Source organism: Danio rerio, chromosome 16, assembly GCF_049306965.1.
Source record: "Danio rerio strain Tuebingen ecotype United States chromosome 16, GRCz12tu, whole genome shotgun sequence".
Taxonomy (NCBI): domain Eukaryota; kingdom Metazoa; phylum Chordata; class Actinopteri; order Cypriniformes; family Danionidae; genus Danio; species Danio rerio.
The window spans coordinates 2,759,877-2,785,501 of NC_133191.1; the positions used below are offsets into that span (position 1 = coordinate 2,759,877).

The 25,625-nt window shown below is 39.3% G+C and overlaps 2 protein-coding genes across 10 annotated transcripts in view; one reads left to right on the forward strand and one right to left on the reverse strand.

Annotated features, from left to right (window-relative positions):
- adcy3a (adenylate cyclase 3a) overlaps window positions 1–6,696 on the reverse strand; it is a 50,497-nt gene extending 43,801 nt beyond the window's left edge. For 4 of the 7 annotated variants that reach the window (XR_012391522.1, XR_012391521.1, XM_009292012.5 and 1 more), the window contains exon 1: window positions 965–2,768. Coding sequence is in view for 3 of the 7 variants with exons in the window: in XM_009292012.5 (XP_009290287.2) it covers window positions 965–1,639 (675 nt within the window). In the remaining 4 variants the exon portion in view is untranslated. Of the gene's footprint in view, window positions 1–964; window positions 2,769–6,583 lie in introns of those variants that run through there. The other 3 variants (XM_073925264.1, XM_073925265.1, NM_001162542.1) reach the window with 3 other exon arrangements.
- Window positions 1–23,432, forward strand: part of preb (prolactin regulatory element binding) — a 43,888-nt gene extending 20,456 nt beyond the window's left edge. Inside the window, exons 1-10 of one of the 3 annotated variants that reach the window (NM_001002638.1) lie at window positions 8,483–8,612; window positions 10,260–10,421; window positions 11,740–11,935; window positions 14,370–14,605; window positions 15,989–16,069; window positions 17,982–18,109; window positions 20,455–20,628; window positions 20,720–20,792; window positions 21,638–21,797; window positions 22,991–23,432. In NM_001002638.1, coding sequence (NP_001002638.1) covers window positions 10,287–10,421; window positions 11,740–11,935; window positions 14,370–14,605; window positions 15,989–16,069; window positions 17,982–18,109; window positions 20,455–20,628; window positions 20,720–20,792; window positions 21,638–21,797; window positions 22,991–23,085 — 1,278 coding nt within the window. In that variant the 5' untranslated portion in view covers window positions 8,483–8,612; window positions 10,260–10,286 and the 3' untranslated portion in view covers window positions 23,086–23,432. Of the gene's footprint in view, window positions 1–8,482; window positions 8,613–10,259; window positions 10,422–11,739; window positions 11,936–14,369; window positions 14,606–15,988; window positions 16,070–17,981; window positions 18,110–18,277; window positions 19,823–19,898; window positions 20,629–20,719; window positions 20,793–21,637; window positions 21,798–22,990 lie in introns of those variants that run through there. The other 2 variants (XM_073924884.1, XM_073924885.1) reach the window with 2 other exon arrangements.
- The last annotated feature ends 2,193 nt before the right edge of the window (window positions 23,433–25,625 follow it).

Genomic DNA, 25,625 nt, shown 5'->3' on the forward strand with positions numbered 1-25,625 from the left:
TGAGCATGCTTCATTATTATTGTTTATTTATTGCTTTGCTGGAGATTAGAACTGAATTTAGAAATAGTGTTGACACAAATCTTGTGCTTAACAAAGGAAATTGAATATGTGGGCTAATGGATGTGTTCAGTGGAGTGAATTTCCACCGTTTCCTCCACCAAAGTAAAGGAGTAAAGAGGGAAAATAAAGTAAAGAGAAAGTAAAGAGGCTGAATGGAGGAGGCTCGTTCTTTATACTCGCGCTGCAGATGCTCTGTTTAACTGTTATAACTCTTATAAAATCCACCATGTAAATAGCAAATCTACCATGGGGTGATGCAACTGACTCTTAAAGGGAATGAGAGATGAGACTCTGATTGGTTTAATGCACGTTATGCTCAAAACACACCCAGAACTCATTAATAGAATAAGCACAACCCTGTTAGACCTTGCACCGGGCCGCAGAGCGCATTTTTCTGTCCTTAAAATAGCAAAAGTGGATTCAGACATGCCCTTAATGCTTTTGCGCCCTGCGCTTTAGACTTTGAGCCTAGATCATTAAAACAGAGCACACTGTAATGCATGTTAAGGACACGCCGAAGCAACAGGGGGCGATAATGGTAGTTTTATGATGGGTTCACACCAAACGAGGAATTAGGTATTTAAGTCAATGCAAAGGTGTAAATGACTCAGAATACGCCATGGGTTTGCCACGAACGTACAGAACTTGTGTCTTCCACGTTTGGTGTAAACCCAGCCATGTTGGCCAATCAGAAAGGAGCAGTGCAGGCGTGAGGCGAAAACTCCAGTTGTAGTGTCCACATGAACACACAGTACCTGGAGTTTTGGGAAATCTTCACCCTGGCCAGAGTTTTCAGGAAGTTTTAGTCACCCGATTCTTATGTGGACAAAGGTTTTGATAACACTCGTGTTTGTGTGGACAGGGCCGAAATTTGATCACCCACACCTGCTGTGTTTTTCCTCACCTGTCTCCCCAAAGCGGCACCCTGGATGTCCTCCTGCTGCTGCTGGGCGATGGTGACCCCCAGGACCAGGGTGTGGACCCCGCAGGACACGCTGGTGATCAGCACTATAGGGGTCAGTCTCAGCGGCAGCGTCAGAAAGAAGGAGAAGCTGAAAAACGCCTGCCAGCCTACGGTGTCGCTGGGCTGATGGAAGCGGGCAAAGTTCAATCCTAGATAACAGAAGATCTGGGCTGCTATGAGCACCCATAGGGCGTAGGGCACGAGGCGGCGGGTGACGCGGTCCGGCAGCAGGCCGTACCGGCACAGCAAATACAGCAGCACATCTGCAGCCAGACCCACAGACGCCACGGCCACCGATGCCAGCTTATCGGCCGTGTAGAGCACAGTGCACATCACAATGATGTAGCAGTCAAAGAGCGCCGCGAACACCACCAGCACCAGCAGGGTCTCGTGCCGCTGCCGTCGGAAATAGGTCTGGTAGAGATTCTCCAGAGAGTCTGGCGCAAAGGTCAGACGCATGAAGCGCGGCAGACACAGGCAGCAGCCAGAGCTGCGCACCGTCACCTCATGGGTGCGTCCCACCGCCTGCCCGGGGTCAGAGGGCAAGGTGACTGAGCAGTCCGCTGAATACTCCGCAGAGTACTCCGGCTCTGAAAAGGCCCGGTTACGAGGCATTCTGGGAGACGTGATCTCAAAGGTGCTATAAAAACTACAAGATCTAGCAGTCCACAAACATGCTACCTGATAGCCTAGAAATGATGTCCAAAGCTAAGAGTGGCCACCTGATTGTCATGCCTCGCATGTTTAGACCCTGCATGCATGTTGATGGCCCTGACACCCACCACAGACGCTCTCCGACAAATGCACCCCACGCCTTTGCTTTTTTGTTTTTCTGATGTCTCCAAAGACAAGTCTCAGCAAGTTGACATGAAGGCGGCGGAAAGGATATGGAAGCTGTTTACACCGCATCCATCAGCCTCTGCGTCCTCAAGCCAGGATCCAGCCTCGGTGTCCACCAGCGCTCACTGAGGGTTTCCATGGTGAATCCTGCTCATGGATGAAGAACATCAGCACTCAGGACGCGACCATTGAACCAGACGCCTCGCCACAGATCAACAACATGACACCCCCGTGATCAGGGAAATAAAACGCCAAGTGTGGCTCAGATTGAGAAAACAGACGCTGTCGTGATCGGAGCGCGTATCGTGGCCTGAGAGAGTCTGTTACGGTGCATTTCTCTTCCTGTGCGTTATCTGTGCATACGGGGATCACGCAGGAAATACATGTTGCGCTCCCGTGCCGACGGAAACATGGAAATGCATTTCACAACGCGCAGTTCTCTGTTATGCTTACAAAAGGTAAATATCCTGGCATTTTCAGTAGTGACTCCATGGGATTTTCACAGATGTTCAGTGATGAAATCGTGGATCTCTCCTTCTCTCTCTCTCCTCAAAGCCTCGGTATCTCACAGACATGCAGCGCTGCATTTATTTACCCGTAACACATCCACAAAACACAACACAGTCCAATACGTGGCTCATTTGAAGATGTAAAGTGTTGCAAAAGATCACCTCGCTGACGCTTAGAAATCCACCGTATGCTCCATACGAGGGCTTTTTCCACCAAAAGTCATCAATAATCACGCGACTTCCCTGTTTTGTGGATGAAAACGGGCGATGTTGGCACAGCTTCAGTTCTGCCGCCTTGAAGAGCACATCTGCCAGGAGACGAGCCTGACTTTTCATTCAGTCTGTGTATAAATGCGAAGAGATTCAGTCGTCCTCACTTTTTTTTACGTGCAAGCGAACGTGATGTCCGAGTCGCGGAGGAATTGATGTTTTGAACTGGTTCGTGTTAATGATTCATGCGAACCGACTCTTTGGGCTTTTGTGAATCGTTCGACCTGAAGAGATCAAAAGTTAGCAAACAAAGCTGTGTAGCAATTCAATAATAGGTAATTGAGGTAAATTTAGCTTTATATTCGCACATTCAGACTTCCTGTTTAACAATATAACGTTAAATTCAGAAAAGTATTATTGGCTAATTCTAAAATTAGCATTGTTCTCAGTCGATTAGATAGTGCTAATGTTGTTTTGAAAGTCACACTTGCATTAAATTTCAGACCCAGTATTCAAAGTATCCTGGCACAAGTTTCAAAATATGAAAGGTGCGAATTTAAAACCAACGTTACCTCAATTAATTCATAATCTAAAACATTGTCAAATAACAATATGTGCACACAAAATATTAAACTAACTAAATTGTTAAAGGTATTTAAGTGTAAAAAAGGCAACCGTGTTTTACATATATATAAAAGGGGGCTTCTAGAAAAATACAGCAAGTGTTTAATCAAAATGAATTGACTCTTGGAAATGAATCTTCTGAGTGAGTCGGTTCGCTTAAATGAATCAAATTTCTCAACGCTGCAAATGGAAATCACCATTCATACTATTGCGACGGCTTGGCGATATGAATATTCACTCAAATACGATGACGTATCTGTGTAAACGTCCAATCACGCAGACTGTTAATATTCATGATATTCGCCTTCTCCATAGTGGGATTGGTAAATGCCCCCCTTCCTCTTCATCACACCCCCTTCCGTGGGCACGGTTTGTGGAGCAAGGACAGAGTGCCGGTGTCAACAGCTAAAAATATGCAGCCCATGTAGATTAATTCAATGTATGTACAATGCAACAAAGTGCTTAATTGACTAGCTTTTAACATTTATCCTCAACATAATTATAAACACCCCAGAAAGAAAAGAAACTTTATTACTGTTAATAAATATTAAAGAGACATGTCAATAGAGCGTATTAAACAGTGTTTTAAATATAAAAATGTAATTAAAATGAGAAATGCTGAAACAAAAAATATGATCTTGTGTTAGTTTATTTGCATTATTTGATGTCAAGATAACCTAATAACTATAATAATACAGTTTTTATGGTGTTTAGTGTTTGTCATTTTCGTTATGTATTTCATTATGTTTCATTGTTTGTACAATATTTTATTTTGAATTATTTATAGTTCATAAATGATATAAAATATACTTAAAGGTTCATACATATAAAAATAAGAGTAACTTTTCAGATTTCATGCTGACTTTAAAGTCTTTAATGAGCAATTAAATGTAAACATACTGACGCTGTAATAAATATGGCAATTAAATATTGGCTAGATTTCATAAATAGGAAATATGTTCTAAATGTGTTTATTTAATGTTCGTTTACAGTCAACCGCTATTTTTTTCAAAGCTATAAAAGTTCTTGAAGATATAAATAAAGTGTTTTTAGTTCACATAATGAAGTTTTTCAATTATATGTTACTGGGGCAGCATGGTGGCGCAGTGGGTAGCACAATCGCCTTACAGCAAGAAGGTTGCTGGTTTGAGCCTCTGCGGGGTCAGTTGGTACTAACTATAATTAATTAATATATATCTATATGAGAGTGAATGAGAGTGTATGGATGTTTCCCAGTGATGGGTTGCAGCTGGAACAGCATGTGCTGCGTGAAACATATGCTGGATAAGTGGGTGGTTCATTCCACTTTGGCGACCCTGGATTAATAAAGGGACTAAGCCAACAAGAAAATTAATAAATTATTCTTTTTCTCTCTTTTACTTTCTCTCGCTTTATAACTACAGTGTCTCCATCTTCTGACGGCTACTTCCAGTAGGATAACACACGTCATAAAGCCTGAATCATCTCAGACTGGTTCCTTGAACATGACAATGAGTTCAACTCAAATGGCCTAAACAGTCACCAGAGCTAAATCCAATAAACCAGCGGTTCCCAACAGAGGGGTCCCTGCCCACAAGGGGGCCTCAGCGAGCTCTGTGGGGGGTCGTGTCCTATTTTGCAACTTTTTTTTAGCAGTGGAGAATTAGGATCATGTTGCCTTAAATAATTTTATCCCCTGGCTGACAAAAAAAGAGACAAATTTGTAACTCGTCCTCCACAAAAAAGACAAAATCTCACTGATTCGCCTTCAGCAGCTAATACTATTGACCCAGGCATACCAGGTGAGGAAGCTCCAAACATTTCGGGTCACAGCGCTAGCAATACTGGAAACATGACATGCAGGAAATACCAAGAGAGTTACCTGAAATATGGCTTTATTCCATTTTCTCTAAGCAAAGAGTCGCTGACTCAGCCACAGTGCATTATCTGCTCCAAAGCTCTTGTTGATGAATGCACGTGGCCGTCCAAATTAATAAGACATTTGCAGACGACTCATCCCCAATACCCCAAGGTGTACCCAAAACAAATGGCCTACAGATGTTTGGCTTTTATATTTTACATTAGGCTATTATTTGTGCATAAACATATCTATATACAGTAATAAACATTCCGTTTGTGTGAAAACATAATTTTTTTGGTCATACCTACTGCAAACTTATGTGTACGATAATATCATTAAATGTACAGGGGGAGCCTTACAATATTTTTCAGGGGGAAAAGGGGGTAAAAAAAGGTTGGGAACCACTGCAATAGAGCACCTTTTGGGATGTGAGGGAACGGGGGATTCACATCATGGATGTGCAGCCGACAGATCTGCAGCGACTGCGTGATGCTATCATGTCAACATGGAGCAAAATCTCGGAGGGATATTTCCAGTGCCTTGTTGAATATATGCCACGAAGAATTAAGGCAGTTCTGAAGGTAAAAGTAGGTCCAACCTGGTACTAGTAAGGTGTACCTAATAAAGTGGCCGGTGAGTGTATATAATTGAACTCCTTAAAATTACGTTAAATTTAAAACTTTTTCTTGGTGTAAAATTAAATCATTTACATTTTAAAAAGTTAGGGGTAAATGTAGTTTAATGGGTAATTTAACAAATAATGTGAATAGCTGTGTAACTACTGTTTTTGGTTGGGTTTAGGGTTGTGGTAAGAGTAGACGTTAATAAAATACAATTAATGGGTAATTTAATAAAAAATATGAATAATATCCAGTGTAATTACTCTTTTTAAATTACTCTGATGGTTGGGTTTAGGGTTTGGGTGAGGGTAGACCTTAATAAAACAGATTTAATGGGTGATTTGATCAGTAATGTACGCTAAATAATTCTCGTTAACTTCCATCCGCAGCTGTATCCCTTCTAGCAACAGCCGTTGCGTTTTACGAAGGCGAGGACGAGATTTTATGGTTGTTTGTCTAGCTGTGAGCCAATATCCAGCTCTTCCAGTGAGACAGGCTGGTTCAGTAGGGTTGGTTTAATCCTAATGACATTACATAAAGCGCCATGTTTTCGGCTGGAGCACCTCAGGGCCGTATCGATTATTCCACAGAAATAGCTGATCAATAACTGACCTTTATAAAGCATAGATAGATACAGCACATCAACATCACATCACATCAGTGGAGCTGCTCAAGCATGAATGTGACATATCAGATTATGAAAGTCTGCGCCTGTTTACTATTATTAATTAATATATATCTATATAATCCCCGGCTCTCGTTGCTAAGAGAAGCCGAGGGAGCGCGCGGGAGCCTGGTAATTATTAAATTCGCTTTGCCTCAGAGATTCATCGGGGAACAATTATGAAATACTTCATTACACGTGTGGAGTTTTGGGATTTAAAGCTTCAGGGGAAAACAGAGTGAAGAGACTGACCTTTTAGCACCTTTTAGTCTTTTTTTTCCACTGCTGCTACACTTCCGGTTGGCTAGCTATATTAGCGGTGTTTAAATTCAGAAGTTGTTTTTGTTTGTTTTGATTATGGTGCATAAAAGTTTCTCAGGGGGGACAGAAATGACAAATAAAAATACAATTACTTTTATTGAATTTAAAACTTTTACATTTCAATTTTTACAATTTCTGAGATTTATTTTTGTTTGACTTATAATCTGAAATGAAACTTTTAATTTCACTTTTAAATGTGATTTTGTTTTCATATAGAAATAATATTAATTTATTTTTAGTTATGATTTTTTTATTGTAATGCATGGAATATTTATTATGCATTATAATTATTACAAATATTTAATTTGTTAAATATTCATTTATTTGTTTTCTTTTGGCTTAGTCCTTTTATTAATCAGGGTTCGCCACAGCGGAATGAACCTCCAACTTATCCAGCATTTGTTTTACATAGCGGATGCCCTTCTAGCTGCAACCTAGTACTGGGAAACACCCATACACACTCATTCGCATACACTACGGCCAATTTAGTTCATCCAGTTCACCTATAGCGCATGTGTTTGGACTGTGGGGAGAGCACCTGTAGCAAACTCCCCACAGAAATGCCAACTGACCCAGCCAGGACTCTAACCTAACTACACTTATTGGCCACTTTATTAGGTACACCTTACTAGTACCGGGTTGGACCCGCTTTTGCCTTCAGAACTGCCTTAATCCTTCGTGGCATATATTCAACAAGGTCCTGGAAATATCCCTCAGAGATTTTGCTCCATATTGAGATGATAGCATCTCGCAGTTGCTGCAGATTTGTCGGCTGCACATCCATGATGTGAATCTCCCGTTCCACCACATCCCAAAGGTGCTCTATTGGATTGAGCTCTGTTGACTGTGGAGGCCATTTGAGTACAGTGAACTCATTGTCATGTTCAAGAAACCAGTCTGAGATGATTCACACTTTATGACATGTGTTTTTATTTATGTGTATAATGTTTTATTTATTTTTATTATTTACTTTTGTTTATTCATGTATTTATCTTTTTATTTTCTCCTTTTTCTTGTTTTGTTCAATCAGAGTTTTATTTTTTATTGTGTTTATGTATTAATATATTTGAGTAGCATCATGAATATGTATATCGTCGTTCCCCCTATATGTAATATTCACAATAATAATATTACTAATATTTACAATAATAGTATTATTAATAGTAGTAATAATAATAATAATAATATTCACAATAATAATAATAACAACAATAATACTATTCACAATAATAGTATTAATAATAATAATAATAATGATAATAATATTCACAATAATCATAATAATAATATTCACAAAAATTAATAATATCCACAAAAGTAATAATAGTAATAATTATAATAATATTCACAATAATAATTGTATTATTATTATTATTATTATTTATTATTATTATTATTATTAATATTATTATTATTTTACATTAATGTGGTGGTTGGGTCTAGGTTTGGGATAGACGTTAATAAAATACAATTAATGAACAATTTACAAATAATATGAATAATTATCGACCCGTTACTACATGTATTACGGTAAAGACTCGATGGGATACAGCTGCGGATACATCACATCAATAAAGCTTAATTCTTCTGACAATATACAGCAATAATTACATTTGTTAAATTACTTTGATGGTTGGGTTTAAAATGTAGTGTGAGTGTAGACGTTAATAAAATATAATTAATGGAGAATTTAACAAATATTTATAAAATATTATCGACCGCAGCTGTATCTCTTCTACCACCTATTTACTACGGTTGCGCGCGGGACGTCATGCCGGTACGCGTGCGACGCAGGCGCGTAGGACGTGACGCAGTGCTGACGTGTGCCTAGGTAAACCAAGGAAGTAAATGGTGGTTCTATGACTGATGTTGTGAGACATCCAGAAGGGAAATACAGTGGCATGAGCTCTAAACACCGGGAAAACTCCAGCACGACACCGGAGAGCGTCCGCAGACACAGGTGCAGTGAAACACCGCGGCACACACGCGTTTACCGACTCACACACACACACACACGTATACAGGCACTAACTAACGTTATACTCAATAACAAAGACAGAAACGAAGTTTTTTTGCACTGCAATTGATGGTCAACAGTAAAAAAATGACAAAGTGTGCCTCTTCCCAACAGGGGAAAACAAACAACAATTAGGAATCCATGATTATGTGCTGTCATGGCTGTACAATAAAAAATATATCCTTATAATGGAAGTCAATGGAGCAAAAACACCACACACACTGAGCTTTTATCCCGTTATCTGAAGACAGTAAAGCCAGTAAATTGCTTAACTGAGTCACTAAAGAGCTTTACTGAGCAGATTGAGGTGAAGTTGGACTTATATTCGCACATTTGTCCAGTGACAGCTTGTGACATGCTTGTTTACCATAGTATTCGCTCTGAAATCACATCTAAGTATGACTTGTTTAATCGAAGTTGAACAGTACTTCGATAGTCATTTTCTACTAGCTAGTGTGATATCCCTGTTTACCATTTGCAAACATCAACAGGATGCTTTTCTGAAGCTATATATGTAATATATATATATATATATATATATATATATATATATATATATATATATATATATATATATATATATATATATATGTGTGTGTGTGTGTGTATATGTATATAATAACATATATGGAATTAAGGAGTAAGTCAGAATGTGCAAATATAAAACCAACTTTACCTCAAAAATGAGCAGATGGTACTGTAGTGAATGAGGACCACTGAGGTAAATGTAAACTACCAGACAACGACAATATTGAAAGTACAACACTGTCAATTAAATTGTGCAAATGTTGTTTTAAGTCGTACTTGCATTTGATTTCAGACTGAAAATATTCAAAGTGCCATAATAAACAATATAGAGAGCGTGTCATAAGATGCCACTGAATGAATGTGTGAATATAAAATTAACTTTAACTCAATCATAAAACAGCCCTGTTTCGGTTTTTCCCAATCTGAAGACAATCACCTACTGCAACTTTAATTATTATTTTTATATCTTAATTTATTACTTGTGTGTGAAACTGATCAGTAATTTACATACAAATTAGAATACAGAGTTTAATACATAATTTATATGAAGGTAAAGAGAAACTAGAGTGTCATAATCCAAAATGAAACCAATATGGCAAAAATACAATCTCGATAATTGTTTTTTTATGGTGAACGATATACATTTTGATACTCCATCAAATAATTGGGGTAAAGTTTGTTTTATATTCACACATTCTGACTTTCACCCTAATAATATGATTTCAGAAAATTATTATTAGCATATTCTAATTAGTAAAATCATATTAGCAGCCAATGACGATCAAGGTACAGCATTGTTCACAGCTGATGTTGTTTTAGGTCTTACTTGCATGTGATTTCAGAACCAATATTCAAAGTATGATAGTATACAAATATAGAGAGCATGTCACACAATGTCACTGAATGTGCAAATATAAAACCAGCTTTACCTCAATCATAAAACACCTGGAGAATCAGAAGCTCACTATTGACCATATTTGGAAGGGTCACGAATATCAGTTATATTATTTTACATCTTAATTCATTCATTGTGTGTAAAACTGACCAGTGCTTTACATTCAGACCAGAATACAGAGAGCAGAGAGCATCATGGGTAAACGCAGAGCACCTGAGCTTTACAGAGCGCCGTTCCCTCTGTATACAGTGAAGATGGACCCCAGGACCGGCTTGATCATCACTGCTGGAGGAGGAGGAGCGTCCAAAACGGGCATCAAGAACGCTGTGGTACTGACCATTTACACACATTTAAGGCATCTTAACTTTGCCCAAACTATGTTATGTTAAAGCTGCCTTGGGTAATTTCATAATTTATTTAATAATATTTCAAAATAAATTAAAAACATTATTAAAATTGTATTGTCCAATGCAGTATAACTTTTTAAATGAGAACTTAATGCAATAAAAGCACCCAATCACAGTTATAACACAGTGGAGTTCAATGCTGAATACACAGGTCAAGCAGAATCTGCCTTTGACTTGATTTGCTCACCAAATCGTCTGCATTGCTGGGTGACAGAATGTACATTTAAACAAAATAGGATTAATTTACACCATTTAATCACTCTATCATATTTTAAAATGAAACCCTTTTAGGGCTGGGCAATTTGGCAAGATGATACTTAGTAGTATATAACATGATAGACTTACTTTACATCGTCTGATTGATAGCATTGATGTATTTTAGCTTATAAATAATATTTTTATATTTTTTATAGGAAGCGGAGAGAACATTTATAAGGCCTTTAAATGATCATGATCAAAAATGTGCTTTGAACAAGCTGTCACCCATAATATACTAGATGCTACTTAAATAATATGATAGACCTACTTTATATCATCTGATTGATAGTATCTATGCTTTTTAGTTAATACATAATCTTTAATTATTTACAATAAAATCTTAATTCAATATTATCTTTTTTGACCTTGAGATTTCTGAAATTTATATAAAGGAAACTAAAGTTTACTCCTGAAGTCTGCTCTATAATATTTTAAAATTAAACCATTTAGCCAAAATGCAACCTCAATAATCCTTTTCAATATTGAGCTATATGTATTTTGATACTTAATAAACACCCATAGTATCAGAAGCTCTGTATTGACCATATTTGGAATGGTCATGCATATTAATGAGCTCTTCTCTGATGCAGCTCTCTGTGCTCTCTCTCTCTCTCTCTCTCTTAATGGAAATGTGCAGCCCTCTGTGATAGTTATTTAACACTCAGCAATCTGTCTGTTAGTAATGAAACAAATACTTTTGATTGCAGTCATTTATACAAACATTAATTAAATATAATTTTATTTTATAACTATACACCTATAGGATTGCGCTTTAGACCCATCTTGTGGTCAGACCTGGAAATTCATTCGGCGTGAGAACTCGCAGTGCATTATATTTTCTAGCTGTTGAGTGTGCATGGGTTGTACACTTGTTATTGTGCGTTGTGGGATTGATTGGTCCACTATGGTTAAGAAATGGCTAGAAATAACTGCTACGGAGTATAAGGTGCGATTTCAGACACAGCCTTGGTCTCTTTTGCAGCATTTTCTGAGTCTGGATCTGGTGGGCGGTGCACACAGCGCCACCTTGCTGCACACTCATGAAACAGACACTCGAGCCACCATGAACATGTGTCTGGGAGGAGATGTGATGGCGGCAGGACAGGACGACACGTGCAGATTAATGAAGTTCAGTCTTCATGAAGCCAAACACAACAAGAAACCTGCGGCCAAAGATGGTTAGTCAACACAAAACACCGCTGATGAGTTTTTAAACACTTTCCATGTTTACAGAATTAGTAGAAGTGAAATCTGGGTAAATGAGGGATGAATAAGTGTAGGAGGTTATCTTACTGTGATCATTTTGACCTGCATTGCATTGTAAACTGCTCGCACAGCTCAGCTTCACACACTAGATGGCGCTGTTTTGCTACTCAAAGTCCAAATGGAAAGTGTGTGTGTTATTTTATTACCCTCAGCCCCAGGACAACATCTCCTACATTTCAAAGTTAAATCTCGCTTTGAAAGTTTAAAATAAAGAGACACCTTCTCAATCCTGTTGAGATTGGTCACTTTCACCTTAAATTAAACTTTTGTCCTGTGCACTTTAAAGAGGTTAATCATCAGAGAGCAGGCGGTCTTAAAGGGATAGTTCACCCCAAAATTATAACTAACCATCTATTTACTCTCCCACAAGCAGTGGCGCAAAAAGGGGGTATGCAGAATATGCGGCGCATAGGGGCGACACATATGGGGGGCGCCATTGTGCCAAAACTATTTTTGAAGTTATCCATATTAATTTATATGTATTATATTGATTCATCCAGCCTTTTGGTAACTTGTTAGCTAAAAACTATTTTAATTTTAGCTACAAACAAAGTTATAACCTTTCAATTAAATAGAACATTTGCTTGTTTCTGTTTATTTTTTTGTTACACTAAACATTTGACAGTCTTTTTTTATTTAACTTTTAGCAGTTTCAGTCAATTGTTCTTGCAAAGACAGACCTTACACTTCTCACAGTATGCATGTGAGAAGTAATTGCAATGTTCTTTTGCCCTTTAGGACTCCCATGTCTATAATTTTGTTTTGACTAATGTAGTACAAAAAGTCCAAAAGCAAGGCTAGTCAAGGTGATATAATCATTTATTGAGGGAAAATTAAATTGAGAAGAAATGTGGAGTGGTATGAGATGCATTTCTTTGCGATTTAACATGCTTAATGTAATTATACCTTTACTACTTCATACTATTTCAGTTGTGTTCAGAACTGCGAAACTGTATTTTTTGAAGCATATTGATATCTTTATGAAAAAATATCTTTAATTTATTGATGGAAATATTTTGCACATTTTATCACTTGCCTGTTATAAAATATAGTTGGATTGAAGGGGGCGCGCAAAAGTTGAAGCCGCATACCCATCAGTAAATGTGCAGTTGCGCCCCTGCCCACAAGTAGTTCCAAACCTTTAAGTGTTAGAAACCAGTAAGCATTGACATCCTCTTCTTCTTCTTCTTCTTCGGCCTTAGTCCCGTATGGTTGCGGGATCGGTTCTTTGGAACAAGCCATTTTAGACTTGTTCATATGAGAATGAATTTTTTTACACATTCCGGCCGGCCTGTTGTCTGGGCCTGTCACCCTCATACACTCATACACTACGGACAATTTAGCCTACCCACTTTACCTGCAGCATGTCTTTGGACTGTAGTGGAAACCGGAGCACCTGGAGGAAACCCACGCATACGCATGGAGAACATGCAAACTCCACACAGAAATGCCAACTGAGCCGAGGTTCAAACCAGCGACCTTCTTGCTGTGAGGCGACAGCACTACCTACTGCACCACTGTTTCGCCCTAAGCACTGACATCCATAGTAGAAAAAACAAATACCGTGGAAGTTAGGGAGAAGAAGGGGGCGGGGCATGTCGTATACTAGAAAACATATGATTGGTCAGAAGTTTTGTTGACATTAAAAAAAATCGGTGATCAATTTATATATTAGTTAAATGTTTTAATTTATTCATTAATTTTCCTTTCATCTTAGTCCTTTATTAATATGGGGTCTCCACAGCAGAATGAACCACCAACTTCATTCATTTATTCATTTTCAGCTCACTCCCTTTATTAATCTGTGGTCGCACAGCGAAATGAACCGCCAACTTAAACAGCATTTGTTTTAAGCAGTGGATACCTTTCTAGCTGCAACCCATCACTGAGAAACACCCACATACAATACAGACAATTTAGCCTACCCAATTCACCTGTACCGCATGTGTTTGGACTGTGGGGTAAACCGGAGCACCCGGAAGAAACCAACACCAACAAGGGGAGAGCATGCAAACTTCACACAATAATGCCAACTGACCCAGCCGAGGCTTGAACCAGCAACCTTCTTGCTGTGAGGTGATTGTGCTACCCACTGCGCCACTGTGCTGCCCAGTTTTATGTTTTATAAAATCAAAAAAAAAAATAAGTGTTGAGTTTTTGAGCACACTATCTTATTGATTTCCATAAATCTAGCATTTTCTTAGTACTGGGTTGCAGCTGGAAGGGCATCCGATGCGTAAAATATGTGCTGGAATAGTTGGCGGTTCATTCTGCTGTGGCAACCCTTGATAAAGCTTAAGCATCATCAATGAATAAAACTACAATGTTTTATTTTCATTTAAACAGGGACTGGAGATAAGGGTGGAGCCAGGAAGAGAGCAGGGAAAGGCCAGAATGCGGATGGAGGAGAAGGAGACGCAGCCCAGATGAAGCAGGATTCTACGCAGATCTCCGTGCAGGATTTGGGATCAGTACAGGCGGATTTCAGCCCGCAGGACCCCTGTGTGAAGTGTGTTCGCTTCAGTCTGGATCTAACGCTTCTGCTGAGTGGAGGAGCTGACGGGTTCGTCAGGGTGTGGGAGGTGAGTGTGTGTGTTTCTCAATTCCATGAATGCAGTGAACAGACTTGTGGAGAAAGATCTTGTCAAGTTATTTTGAAAGGGTTTTGGGTTTAATGGGAATGGCACATTTCTAAACATGACAGTTTTAATAACTCATCTCTAATAACTGATTTCTTTTATCTTTGCCATGATGACAGCTCATAATATTAGACTAGATATTCTTCAAGACACTTCTGTACAGCTTAAAGAGATATTTAAAAGCTTAATCAGGGTAATTAGGCAAGTTAGGGGGAAAAGTTTAAGGGTTATTGCTTAATAATATTCACCTTAAATGGTTTTAAAAAATTAAAAGCAGTAGCTGAAATAAAACAAATAAGACTTTCTCCAAAAGAAAAAATATTATGGAAAATACTGTCAAAAAGTCCTGAACCTGTTGAGCATCATGTGGAAAATATTTGAAAGAGAAAATAAAATTCACTGTAGGGCGAATAATTTTGACTTCTACTGTATATACTTAGGTAGGTAGTGCTGTCGCCTCACAGCAAGAAGGTCGCTGGTTCGAACCTCGGCTCAGTTGGCGTTTCTGTGTGGAGTTTGCATGTTCTCCCTGTGTTCGTGTGGGGTTCCTCCTAGTGCTCCGGTTTCCCCCACAGTCGAAAGACATGCGGTACAGGTGAATTGGGTAGGCTAAATTGTCCGTAGTGTGTGTGTGGATGTTTCCCAGAGATGGGTTGCAGCTGGAAGGGCATCCGCTGCGTAAAAACTTGCTGGATAAGTTGGCGGTTCATTCCGCTGTGGCGACCCTGGATTAATAAAGGGACTAAGCCGACAAGAAAATGAATGAAATGAATGAATGATTTATTTTCTCTTTGCCATGATGACAGTAAATAATATTAGACTAGATATTCTTCAAGACGCTTCTATACAGCTTAAAGTGACATTTAAAAGCTTAATCAGGGTAATTAGGCAAGTTAGGGAAAAAAGGTTAAGGGTTATTGCTTAATAATATTCACCTTAAATGGTTTTTGAAAAATTAAAAGCAGCGTCTATTGTAGCTGAAATAAAACAAATAAGACTTTCTCCAGAAGAAAAAAATATTATAGAAAATACTGTCAAAATTCCTGAATCTGTTGAACATCATGTGGCAAATATTTGAAAGAAAAGAAAATTCACAGGAGGGCGAATAATTTTGACTTCAACTGTATATACTGTACATAGGGATGCTCCGATCAGGATTGTGCAGCCGATACTGAGTACTGATTCCTTGTCATGGTGATCAGCCGGTCTTGGAGTTTTGGAACTGAACAGTTGATTATGACGTTACACAAGGATACAAGAACGCATATTGAGAAGCAGCCCATATGTTTTCCAGCTCTGTCCGTTCAATTCTCTTTCTCTCTCCAGTTCCCCTCGCTGAAGGAGAAGCTGAACTTCAGAGCCCACAAGGATGAGCTGGAGGATATAGACATCAGCCCGGATAAAAAGGTAGCTTGTGTGTTCTGTCTGGGTAGAGTGATTACAGGGTTTTCGCAGGATCTTAAAAAGTTGCTTGGTCACAATAAGGTTACATTAGTTAATTTCTTAAAACTGTACTTTTTGTATTAACACTATATGTTAGGCACCTAGGGTCTGAGAGTAACGTAATTTCAATCGTCTATATGTCCTGTACACGTGGTTGAATTGACACTAAGGGCTCTATTTTGACGGTCCATGCGCAGAGCACAAAGCGCAGGGCGCAAACGCTTTCAGGGCATGTCAAGACACGTTTTTGCTAATTTAAGGACGGGAAAGCTGCCTTGCGCGGTGGCGCATGGTCTAAAAGGGTTGAGTTTATTTTCTCAATGAGTTATAGGTGTGTTTTGAGAATAAACCAATTACAGTCTCATCTCCCATTCCCTTTAAGAGCCAGCTGCGTCGCGCCAAGAGCGCATTCGCTATTTACAGGACGCAAAGTAAGTCTAAGTGGAAAAAATGAGCATTTCACAAGCAAACAGTTCACAGAAAACTGTTAAACAGAGCATCTACTGCGTGAGAATGAGAGATAATGGATCTACTTTCACTTTCGCTCTTGGATAGGGAAACCTTTACGCACAGACATCAATTAGCCTATAAATAATTAATTGCGTTTGTTAAGTGCAAATATTCGTTTCAAAACTGTTTCTAAATTCAGTTCTATGGATAAATATGGATTTAATAAATAATACTGCTAATAATAATAACATTATACAAAAGCAAATTGTTATGAATGAACTGAAAAAGCCTCCCGAGATGAAGAAGACATAAAAGCAGTGATTTTTCATATTTATGTAGGCTAGAAAATAATATGTTTTGTAAAATTTTAATCCTTTATATTTATATCCTATATCTATTCTTATTATATACTATATATATCCTTAATATTTAAATTTTTTCTTATGTAAAGATATTTGCCTATTGCTCTCTTGTGTGTATTAAGCAGTGTGTAAGCGAGGCGCAACTCTGCGCTGGAGTTTAGACCGGGTTAGTTTTGGTCTAATGAAAAATCTATTATAGTTTCTCAGAATAGCGACGCGCCAGCGGTCCGCCTCAGAACGCCTTCCTTTTTAGACCAGAACGCCTATGGGCGCACAAATGAGCGCTAATGCATTTGCTATTTAAACAGCGTAGCGCAACGCCTCAAAACCACTCTTGCGCCAAGCTGAAACTAGCAAACAAGTATTGCGCCGGGTGTATGATAGGGCCCTATATGTTAGGCACCTAGGGTCTGAGAGTAACGTAATTTCGATCGTCTATATGTCCTGTACATTAAGAATTAACTCATTAGAATTAGTTTCTTGATGGGAGTCAAGTAATTTTTCTGCTGAGCTATTAAAAATAAGTCCAAAATCATGATCTAGGTCAGGGGTGTCAAACTCAATTCCTAGAAGGCTGAAGCCCTGCACAGTTTAGTTTCCAACCCTGCTTCAACACACTTACCTGTAGGTTTCAAACAAAGCTGAAGGTCTCAATTAGTTTGATCAGGTGTGTTTAATTAGGGTTGGAACTAAACTGTGCAGAGCTGCCGCCCTTTTGGAACGGAGTTTGACACCTGTGATCTAGGTGTTCAATTAAATTCATAATGGTCCTTGCTCTTGAATGGGATAAACCCTGGAGTGTTACTGGGGGGTCATTACAAGACTTTTAAACTTTAATAACTTTGATTTAGAGTTCTTGTATTAGCGCAGACTCTTTGATGATGTCTTCAAGCGTATTTCACCTGCTTGGCGCTCTTTATTTGAGCATTTTTAACCTGTGTTTAATTCAAGTGTTCATTTGTTTGTTGTTTTTAATTGTATATTTATTAATGAAATGTTCTTGTGATGAAAATAGCCTTCGTTTCTGACATTCGCCATCATCTGTTTTGTGTTTGTGAACGCAGCACATCGTGACGGTGGGCCGTGATTTCGAGTGCAGCGTGTGGAGCGGAGATCAGCTGGCTGTGGGGTTGTGTTGGCATGAAAATATGCCTCAGATCACAGAGAAGACGTACCGATACAAGGCATGCAGGCAAGTGTTGCACTTCCCGATACCTGACGCTTTCAAAAGGCTCAGATTTGGGCATCAATATTTTGTTTTCTTTATTAATTTGATTTCTTTATATATTTTTGTCAGCAGAAGAGAATTTAGCCTTTGTCACTGACATAGCATTAAATAAAAATTATATGTGATGTCAGCAGAAGATCAGTGGTTGGGAAATGGTTTTCAAATCAAACAATTTTAGTATTATTTATTTAATTTACATTGAGTTTACACTATTATAATCTACTTTTATATGCAGAGCAATATTGGAGAAGTTAAAGCATTATTATGAGAGCCATTATCCTCTGATTGGCCTTCTGAGCCAATAGGTTCTGGTTGGCCTTCTGAGAAGGTGTGTTCCGATTGGCCAGCTGAGCTGGGGTGTTCTGATTGGCCACCTAAGACTGTGTGTTCTGACTGGCCAGCAGAGATGGTGTGTTCTGATTATCCATCTGAGCCAGTGTGTTCTGATTGAACATTTGAGACTGTGTGTTCTGATTGGCCATGTCAGCCGGTGTGTTTTTATTGGACAGCTGATCTGGTGGGTTCTGATTGCCTATCTGAGCCAGTGGGCTCTGATTGGCCAGCTGAGATGGTGTGTTCTGATTGGCCAGCTGAGATGGTGTATTCTGATTGCTCAGATTAGCTGGTGTGTTCTGATTGGTCACCTGAGATGGTGTGTTCTGATCGGACAGCTGAGCCGGGATCTTCTGATTGGCTATCTGAGACTGTGTATTCTGACTGGCTATGTGAGACGGTGTGTTCTGATTGGCCACCTGAGACGGTGTGTTCTGATTGGCCATCTGAGACGATGTCTTCCGATTGGACATCTGAGACTGTATGTGATGATTGGCCAGCTGAGCTGGGGTGTTCTGATTGGCTACCTGAGACGGTGTATTCTGACTGGCCAGCTGAGATGGTGTGTTCTGATTGGCCATTTGAGAAGGTGTTTTAATTGGCCATCTGAGCCAGTGTGTTCTGATTGAACATTTGAGCCAGTGTGTTCTGATTGGCCATCTCAGCCGGTGTGTTTTTATTGGCAAGCTGAGCTGGTGGGTTCTGATTGCCTATCTGAGCCAGTGGGCTCTGATTGGCCAGCTGAGATGGTGTGTTCTGATTGGCCACCTGAGATGGTGTGTTCTGATCAGACAGCTGAGCCGGGATCTTCTGATTGGCTATCTGAGACTGTGTATTCTGACTGGCTATGTGAGATGGTGTGTTCTGATTGGCCATCTGAGCTGGTGTGTTCTGATTGGCCACCTGAGCTGGTGTGTTCTGATTGGCTACCTGAGATGGTGTATTCTGATAGGACATCTGAGATGTTATGTTCTGATTGGCCAGCTGAGATGGTGTATTCTGACTGGCCAGCTGAGATGGTGTGTTCTGATTGGCCATTTGAGAAGGTGTTTTAATTGGCCACCTGAGACGCTGTGTTCTGATTGGCCATCTGAAACGATGTCTTCCGATTGGACATCTGAGACTGTATGTGCTCATTGGCCAGCTGAGCTGGGGTGTTCTGATTGGCTACCTGAGACTGTGTATTCTGACTGGCCAGCTGAGATTGTGTGTTCTCACTGGCCAGCTGAGAAGGTGTGTTTTGATTGGCCACCTGAGCTGGTGTGTTCTGATTGGCCATCTGAGACGATGTCTTCTGATTGGACATCTTGAGACGCTATGTTCTGATTGGCCAGCTTAGCCGGGGTGTTCAGATTGGCCAGCTGAGCCGGGGTGTTTTGATTGGCCAGCTGAGCCGGGGTGTTTTGATTGGCCATCTGAGCTGGTGTTTTGATTACCCGTCTTAGCTGTTGTGTTCAGATTGGCCATCTGAGACGATGTCTTCTGATTGAACATCTGAGACTGCATGTTCCTGTTGGTCAGCTAAGCCAGAATGGTCTAATTAGTCAGCTGAATGGTGTGTTGTAATTGGAGTTCTGAGACGGTGTGATCTGATTAGCCGGGATGTTCTGATTGGCCAACTGAGCCATTGTGTCCTGAATTTCACACTATTTCACTAAGATAAAACGTTTTCTTTGCATTTGACTTTTGCTTATTTTTTTAAACTGTGATTGAAGTTTGATGAAGAAATATCTTCATGTGTTTATTCAGGTCTGGAGTCTGTTCTTAAGTCCCTCTGGAAGACTAATATATGAAACTTTACTGACTGAAGGAAGAATAATGTGCATCCTAAAGATTTGCATATTTGATGCCAATAAGGTTTGCATGCTTATTGCTGCAGGAAACAGTAGATATACACATGTGAAGGGTCTAGAAGCAGCAAACACGAGTCTGTCCGATGCACTGATGTTCTGTCATTATATTCAATTTAAATTCAGGTTTGCAAAGGTAGAGGACCAAAAAGATGCTTTAAGGCTGTATACAGTCCAAATCCCCCACAAACGAGACCGCAAACCCCCTCCATGCTACATCACCAAATGGGACGGTCGAGCTTTCCTGCCGCTGCTCACCAAGCCCTGTGGGAATGAAGTGATCTCCTGTCTGACAGCGAGGTAGTGGGGAAATCTCTGTTATTGTTCTTGCATTTGTCTTTATTATTCTGAATTATGATGTATTTGATGTTTGTTTGTTTGTCCTCCTCAGTGATTCGGGGACATTTCTTGGTCTTGGAACTGTGACGGGATCTGTGGCCATCTATATAGCGTTTTCCCTGCAGGTACAAACAACAAAATCAGGGGTCAAAATCAATAACGCACACAAGGGCTGCACAATATATAGTTTCTGCATTGCTATCACAATGTGCGCATCCACAATAGTCACAACGCAAGATTGGCAATGTCAAATCGGGATTATAATCGGCAAGGATCCACGTTTGAGTCACTGCAACATTTAACCAAACTAAAACATTCCTCATTTATATGTGTTTGAATCATTTCAGTAAGTTTGAAGCGTTCGGGTATACAAAATAACTTCAGCCTTCACATTAAAGCTCCTGAAAGCAAAGAAGGTCAAGGTGCTCCAGGATTGGCCAACCCAGTCACCAGACATCCAGTCCTCTAAGCTCATGATGGAGTCGGACACAATATTCATTCTGTCTCCACTGCAGCAGGACTTTATATTCTATATTGGACATTATTTCTGTTCAGTGATGAGACTTTAGTCTAAGCAGAGTCAGACCTTACTGTCCTAATTAAATCAGTCAAAATCAGGGCATGATCATAATTTATTTTGGTCAAATAAGAGTAATCTATGCAAATACACCAGCTCAGAAAGTGGCCTATTGCTGACTAATTTCATTGGCTGACGTTGCTATGACGATCACGTCAGCCCCAACTTCAGACACGCCCTCGGTCAAGCGTTGACGCTGAAGCCCTGTGTGAATGGGGCGATAGACTAAACTGTAAACATATCCCTTAATTCTGATTGGCTGATTAGAACGTTGTTTCAGGATCAACATAGATGTTAATCCAGGAACATGTCCTTCCTGGGGAAGTCAGGTTGGTGGTCTTATAATAGAGGCGTTATAGTATTACTGACCATGCTTTCTGATGTACCCTGCAGAAGCTCTACTACATCCAGGAGTCTCATGGCATTGTTGTGACTGACCTGACGTTTTTACCTGACGCTCCTAAAACTAAAGCCGTCAAAGGAGATAATGAAGTGGTGATGCTGAGCGTGGCGGTCGACAGCCGCTGTCAGGTGCACGCCGTCTCCAACCGCAGTAAGTATCATATACAGACCTTTATCATGGCTGCTGCATGGATGGTACCATAGCGACCAGCGTCTTCCGGTAGAATGCTAAAAACTTCGGTTCACAGCGTGTACAACTGGTCATTTGCGCTCCGAAAATGGGTTTCAATAACGTTTTTAATGGATAACAGAGCGTTTATGTGACACACAACTTAGAAATGTGTCTGTTAAAGCCGTTATAATCTGTCACATGTGGTTCAAGCGTGTCAGGAATACGAGAAAAACGTTCTCCTAGTTCACGTGTCTGCCATCAGAAATACAGTGTGTGTGTGCGCGTTCCCAACCTGTCAGCTGTTAGCTCAGTGGCTCTTTAACACACACACACACACACACACACACAGAGACACACACACACAGAGACACACACACACACAGAGACACACACACAGAGACACACACACAGAGACACACACAGAGAGAGAGAGAGAGAGAGAGAGAGAGAGAGAGAGAGAGAGAGAGAGTGCACTGGCATGAAACTTAACAGGTATGAAAGTGGTGCAATTTACAAAAATGAGCAATAAAAGTCTGTTATTGATCCTCTGCTGCTGATTTGCTGTTCATTCTAATCGCGAGCCGTTTGTGTTTTATTTTGTGTGTTGTTTTTATCACGGTTTGTGTTTTTCTGTCATTTCGAAATGACTCTAGCCTGTATTTTCACTTTGTCACGGTTATTAAATCAGTGTGTCAGTGGCACAGTACAGGCTACGTGTGTGTGTCAAACATTTTGGTGAACTACATTAGTTTGGGCTGGTTATATATTTGAAATAAAGAGAAAATGTTGACTTTAGCGATGACGAGGCTTCTCCTTGCGCATACACGCAAAGCACTATGGGTAATTTTGCGTTCCAAGAAAAAGGTCTATATATATATATATTTGGATGTAAACTTGCGCAAGAGGGCAGGTCAATATTTCACTCAGACATCATGACAATTTTCCCAGTGATGGGTTGCAGCTGGAAGGGCATCCGCTGCGTAAAAACATGCTGGATAAGTTGGCGGTTCATTCCGCTGTGGCGACCCCGGATTAACAAAGGGACAAAGCTGACAAGAAATTGAATGAATGAATGAATGAATCATGACAAAATAGCTAAAAATCCTGAAATTGATTTCTGTACGTCTGACATGAATCTGACATGTAAATGACTCTCTTGTGTTTGTGTTTAGGGTCGTTCCCGCTCTGGCTGGTGCTGTTTTTCTGTGGTCTGATGGTGGTTGCAGTCATTTTGCTCCTGCAGTCATTTTTCCCAGGATTCATCTAAGCTCTGAGCGTAAGCTTTTACACAGTCAAATGACTTGAAGCAAACTGGGATCTATGAAATGGTTGTAATCAGTTGGAAATAGTGATGGGAATGGCCTCATCTCTGGAGTTCTCTGAATCAGATTGGATGAAGAATTTGGGCATAACCTGAGTGAGCAGTTTCTCCCTCATCATTGAGCGAAAAGCTGCTTGTATACAGGACTGGATTTCCTGGTATGGACGTCTGCCGCTCCACCAGTATGTCAAGAAATGCCTTTTAGTGAAACGGAGAAGAAGAAAGCGTGCAGGGAATTTCAATGGTGAATTATTTTAAATATTTAAAAAATCTAAATATACATCTGAAAACAAGCTGCTGCAAGTCTCGCAATTATTTTTGTCATTTATTAACTTTTAATTTTCAGTCTGCATGACGTTGCAAAATCGCCGCATTTAAGGTCTGTTTTCCTAAAAATCAACAATCTTCAATGCATGATTGATATATGATATGAAGTGGGTTCAGAATGTACACTACCTGACTAAAGTTGATCATTTGGTATCAGAAGTGGCTTATATGAAAGGCAAAGGCCTCTAGATGACACTTATTTGACCACAATAATATATGATCATGCCTTTATTCTTTAATTCTTTAATTAGGACAGTAAGGTCTGACTCTGCTTAGACTAAAGTCTCATCACTGAACAGAAATAATGTTGAGTATAGAATATAAAGAATGAATATTGTGTCTGACTCCATCATGAGCTTGGAGGACTGCATCCATACATCTCTGATTAATGAAGTCATCTGGAATGGCAAAGAAAGCCTTCTTGCAGGACTCCCAGAGCTCATCAAGACTCTTTGGGTTCATCTTCAATGCCTCCTCCTTCATCTTACTCCAGACATGCTCGATAATATTCATGTCTGGTGACTGGGCTGGCCAATCCTGGAGCACTCTTTGCTTTCAGAAGCTTTGATGTGGAGGCTGAAGTATGAGGAGCGCTATCCTGCTGGAGAATCGTCCCTCTGCTGTGGTTTGTAATGTAATGGGCAGCACAAATGTCTTGATACCTCAGGCTGTTGATGTTGATCATCCACTCTGCAGATCTCTCGCACGCCCTCATACTGAATGCGACCCTAAACCATGAGTTTTCCTTCACCAAACTTGACTGATTTCTATGAGAATCTTGGGTCTGTGTGGGTTCCAGTAGGTCTTCTGCAGTATTTGTGATGACTGGGATGCAGATCAACAGATGAAAAATCCACCTTCTGACACTTTTCCAGATGATCATCTTGATTTAGAAGTCAAGTTATTATCTGGTGCTCTTGCAACTGGGATTGACGACAAGACTTTTGTCAGGTAGTTTATATTAATCAAAGCCTGATAACACAATATCAAATATAGAGGGGAAAAAATTTTAATAAAATCTTCAATATAATACATATACCTACTATTATTATTATTATTATTATTATTATTATTGTTTTGTTCATATTACAAATATACATACAGATAAAGCAAACAGTGGGTAATTTATTAGGTACGTTACTGTAGGTTTATTTATGCGTAGCATTTAAGATATTATAAAAACAAATTAATAATAATAATGACAGTAATAAACACATTAAGTAACATTTTAGTACCAATGTACACCATTTACTACTGGCTTATTACTAGGGCCACACAAAATCTGCATTGTTTTGCTATTTCTGCTGAGAGTTTTGTTAAAATTTATGTGGAATTATTTTGGGATTTTCATAACTAAAAACTTATATGAAATAAAAAATAATACCTTTTTTACTTGTATTTAATGTTTAAAATGCAAATCCAATTAGATCCACTTTATTCGGTAAACAAAGCGAGTCTCTCATATAAAATCTCTACTATAAGACAGACAATATTACTTCACAAACTGTGTTGTACATAAATCAGATGAACATTTTCACATCAGTCTATAAAATTACTAAAATTAACTTAAAAACTGAGTAAATATAAATCAACAGATGATTCATCAGAGAAATCCTCCTCCTGCTACTTTTCCAGATGATCAACTAGAAGTCAAGTTATTATCTGTTGCTCTTACAAACAACTGGGATCAATGACAAGACTTTTGTCAGGTGTTGTACACGAAGCGCTGCATTAAATTCCATTTTTCTGCGTCTTCTTTAAAATATGAAAATAATTTTGAGTATTTTCAATGGAATTATTGCTCTCGCCTGCATGTAAACAGCTTTTCATCTTGTTTTACGCTTGAACAACTTAATGAACGCTTAAGTCTGTTTAACTTTTATGTATTTTAAGTACACAACAACATCGATGCTGTAAAAGGAACCGTATAACATTAAAGTCATATAAATCTTTCACCAGAAGTTTAGGGGTAGGGGAAAAATACTAGCTTTGCATATACCCTATTAACAGTCCCTTGCATCCCTTGTCTTAAACCATCTCTTGACTTTCTTCTGTTGAACACAACACAAGACATTTTGAAGAATGTTACAAACTGGAAACCATTGACCTCCATAGTATTTCATTTGCCTTTAAATGTCAATGGTTACCGGTTTCTAAAA